Here is a 3,033-nt window from a genome sequence, read left to right as displayed (position 1 = left end):
AAAACCACAGCAGCAAGAAACAGTAGTTTCACTCTAACAGAAAAAAAAAATGTTTTAAAAGAAGCCAGGGGACCCAAATAAACTGAAAGGTTGGTAAGCAATACAAGGATTATTGGAAAAGTTTGGTAAGCAATGCAAGGATTATTGGAAAAGTTTGGTAAGCAATGCAAGGATTATTGGATTGCATTTTACAATACCGCGTGGACATTTAAACTGTATGTAGTTAGTATTATATTTGTGATGTTCTCATTCTAATAATGTTTTGCATAGATAATATAATGCATCAATAAATGCAACATTATAGATTATTCCACTGTATTATTGTTGGGCATTTAATAATGGTGGGAAAAAAAGCTTTTTTAGCCAGCCATCTGAGAATAACGTTCTGATTACTACTATTTGGTCATTGAAGATAAACTGATAAACTATGTTTCACTGACTGTATAAGGGAATATTCTGAAGTCATCCAAACTGTTACCTATATCAAAACAAGAGTGTTAGGCATGCATTACGGAGATTTTACATATTAAAGACCATTTCAATAAAATAACACATAATCAGGGATCACTCAAAATGTAAAGACCGATTATCTAAAAAAAATGAACCTCATTCAGTCCAGAAGCATTATAGATAACTAGCACATTTTAAGCTACCTGTTTATTCCATAACATTAAAGGGCTACTCCTTGAAAGAAAAAAAAATGCCTGTTAATTTCTGTTCTTTAGGTTTTTCAAGCTTCTTCTTAACAGTTAGATTTAAAAATAAGATTATGTGCTTATTAAGATGCAGATGACAGACACGGCAATGAACACATAGCTACTCTGTCAGACTGACTGCATTACTTAATAACATATCAAAAATCCTGAGTATCCAAAAATATGGCACTATTAAGCAGGTGTCTAATTTGCACAGCTCCACTACCTGACTATATCTTGTTAAGTAAATACCAGTCCTGTACCTTTTTTCATCTCTTCTCACTGAATACTTTGATCTAAAAGGGGACCAGTCAAGTGTTTAAAGATTGGCGGCTTTACTTTTATTATAACTGTTTCTGAAAATGTGTAAAATCTTACATTAAAAAGTACAATAATACTTTGCAAAACTTAACAGATTTTCTTGAGAAGTACACAGAAATACAAATTAAAATAAAACGTGTGTCAATAGTCATAATACAAAACACAGGTTAAAATAAACGATTTTTTCAAGGCTAAGTTCATTCCATGTAAACTTGAATCATGAAAAGGTGTATACTTGAGAAACTGGTGTTAAATATACAATATATTGCTTTTTTCTGTTGTCCCTGAAATAGTCTTTGAACATTCTCTGATAGATTCATCAGACCTGAGCGTCTTCTTCACACTTTACCGTGTAGAGAAGTAACAACCCTTTTAATACTTGAGCTGTTTTTGTCTTTAATAAAATATTGCCGACGGTTGGCCTTTGCCGCTCGTAAAGTTCACTGCATAAATATGTGTGAACAACAGTGACACGTCTAAATGTCCAGAAGCCAACTGATGTAAGAAACAACAACATATAAAAACAGACTCCTACCTTCTGAGAGGCGTTACTATTGCTTTTGCTTGTTTTAAATTAATATCCATTAACATTAGAAATCCTGTTAGTGAAGTTTTCAGTACAGGGTGGTAGTCCTTGCCCCTGGTGAATGGCGGACAAGGCAACTGCAGGCGTGCTTGAAGGTAGCAAAGCTATAGGTAAAACGGATGGCATTAATGGGGGCTGTTGTGCGTAGCCAGCAGTACTGAGGCTACTGCCTATGATATTGTCGATGGAAAAGGGGGCCCTAGATAAAGAAGAGTTCGCTTTGCCAGTCTGCAGGGAGGTCAGTGTGGGACGCAGTTGTGGGTGGGAGTAAAAGGTTGTCCTTGCAAGATCAGCCGCCGGGCCGGACACTAGGGTAGGGGCTGCTGGAAGGATGGCTCCATCATGGGATTGTCTAGATGGCGGAGTCTGGAAGGCAAATAAATGAGAAGGGTAAGGCTGTAGCTGGATCCCATAACTGCAACCATAAGGTCCGTAGCCGTAGGCGGGAATGAAGCCGCCATGCTCCCTCAACAGATCCGGAGAAGGGTGTCTCTTGAAGCGTTTTCTCCGCCTTAGAAAGCTGCCATTGTCAAACATATCGGCCGATTCGGGGTCAAGAGTCCAATAGTTCCCTTTGCCTGGATTTCCGGGCTCTCTTGGTATTTTCACAAAGCAGTCGTTTAGGGACAGGTTGTGTCGGATGGAATTCTGCCAGGCAGGGAACTTTTCTCTGTAGTAAGGAAATCTGTTGCTGATAAATTCGCATATCTCGCTCAGTGTAAGTCTTTTCTTGGGGCTCTGAAGGATGGCCATTGTGATTAACGCAATGTAAGAGTAAGGAGGTTTCACTAGTGCATTTTTGCTGGCTGGCTTGTAAGATTCCCCTGATGACGAGCTGTCCACGCATGAAAAGTTGGGCACCAATATGTCATCTCTGATTTGTGCCACCTTGCCATAAGAGTGCTGGTGAATGCTATCGTCTTCGCTTTCTTCTCCTTCCCCAACCACATCGATGTCAGTCTCTTCTGTGAGATTTGAGGCATCTGACATCTCAGAGCTTAAAGTCATGGCTCGCAGTGCAGCATATAGCTTTAAGGCTGATCTGGGTAATGCTTTCCAGGTTCCGTCTTCCCACGGCAGTCCTCATAAGGAACTACAGAAAGAAATCAGTTTCAGTCAATAAAAAATAACATCTAATAAAAGAAAGCCAACGCCATCATTTACCAGGTCTAGTGCGCGCTACTTATGCGACACATAAGAGAAGGTCTTGAAAAGAGCTAGATGTGAGTCCAAAAGAGGGAGGATCTCTCTGTGTCCTTATAGCATCTTAGTGATCACATGGGTTTAATACGTCAGGGCTGCAGGAGGACAACAGCTTAAGTGGGAATTCTGCCTCTTGCTTGTAGAGCTGGAAACTAAGGAGCCTCATTCGACAAAACTTATGATATAGCGGTAGCCCCTTCTACAGGGACCAGTGTAGAGCTGCAGCCA

The 3,033-nt window shown here is 39.9% G+C and overlaps 1 protein-coding gene across 1 annotated transcript; it reads right to left on the bottom strand.

Annotated features, from left to right (window-relative positions):
* Positions 1-1,028: 1,028 nt before the first annotated feature.
* On the bottom strand, positions 1,029-2,818 carry FOXD1 (forkhead box D1). Its single transcript, XM_044063940.1, has one exon. The coding sequence runs from the start codon at positions 2,608-2,610 to the stop codon at positions 1,591-1,593; it is 1,020 nt and encodes a 339-aa protein (XP_043919875.1). The 5' UTR covers positions 2,611-2,818; the 3' UTR covers positions 1,029-1,590.
* Positions 2,819-3,033: the final 215 nt, after the last annotated feature.

Source organism: Protopterus annectens, chromosome 2.part2 (genome assembly GCF_019279795.1).
Source record: "Protopterus annectens isolate FY-2018-M chromosome 2.part2, PAN1.0, whole genome shotgun sequence".
In the NCBI taxonomy this organism is placed as follows: Eukaryota; Metazoa; Chordata; order Ceratodontiformes; family Protopteridae; genus Protopterus; species Protopterus annectens.
This window is presented reverse-complemented; position numbering and strand designations above follow the sequence as displayed.

Excerpts from the sequence above, each read along its gene's own strand:
- FOXD1 (XM_044063940.1), bottom strand. The coding sequence starts at position 2,610 with ATGACTTTAAGCTCTGAGATGTCAGATGCCTCAAATCTCACAGAAGAG.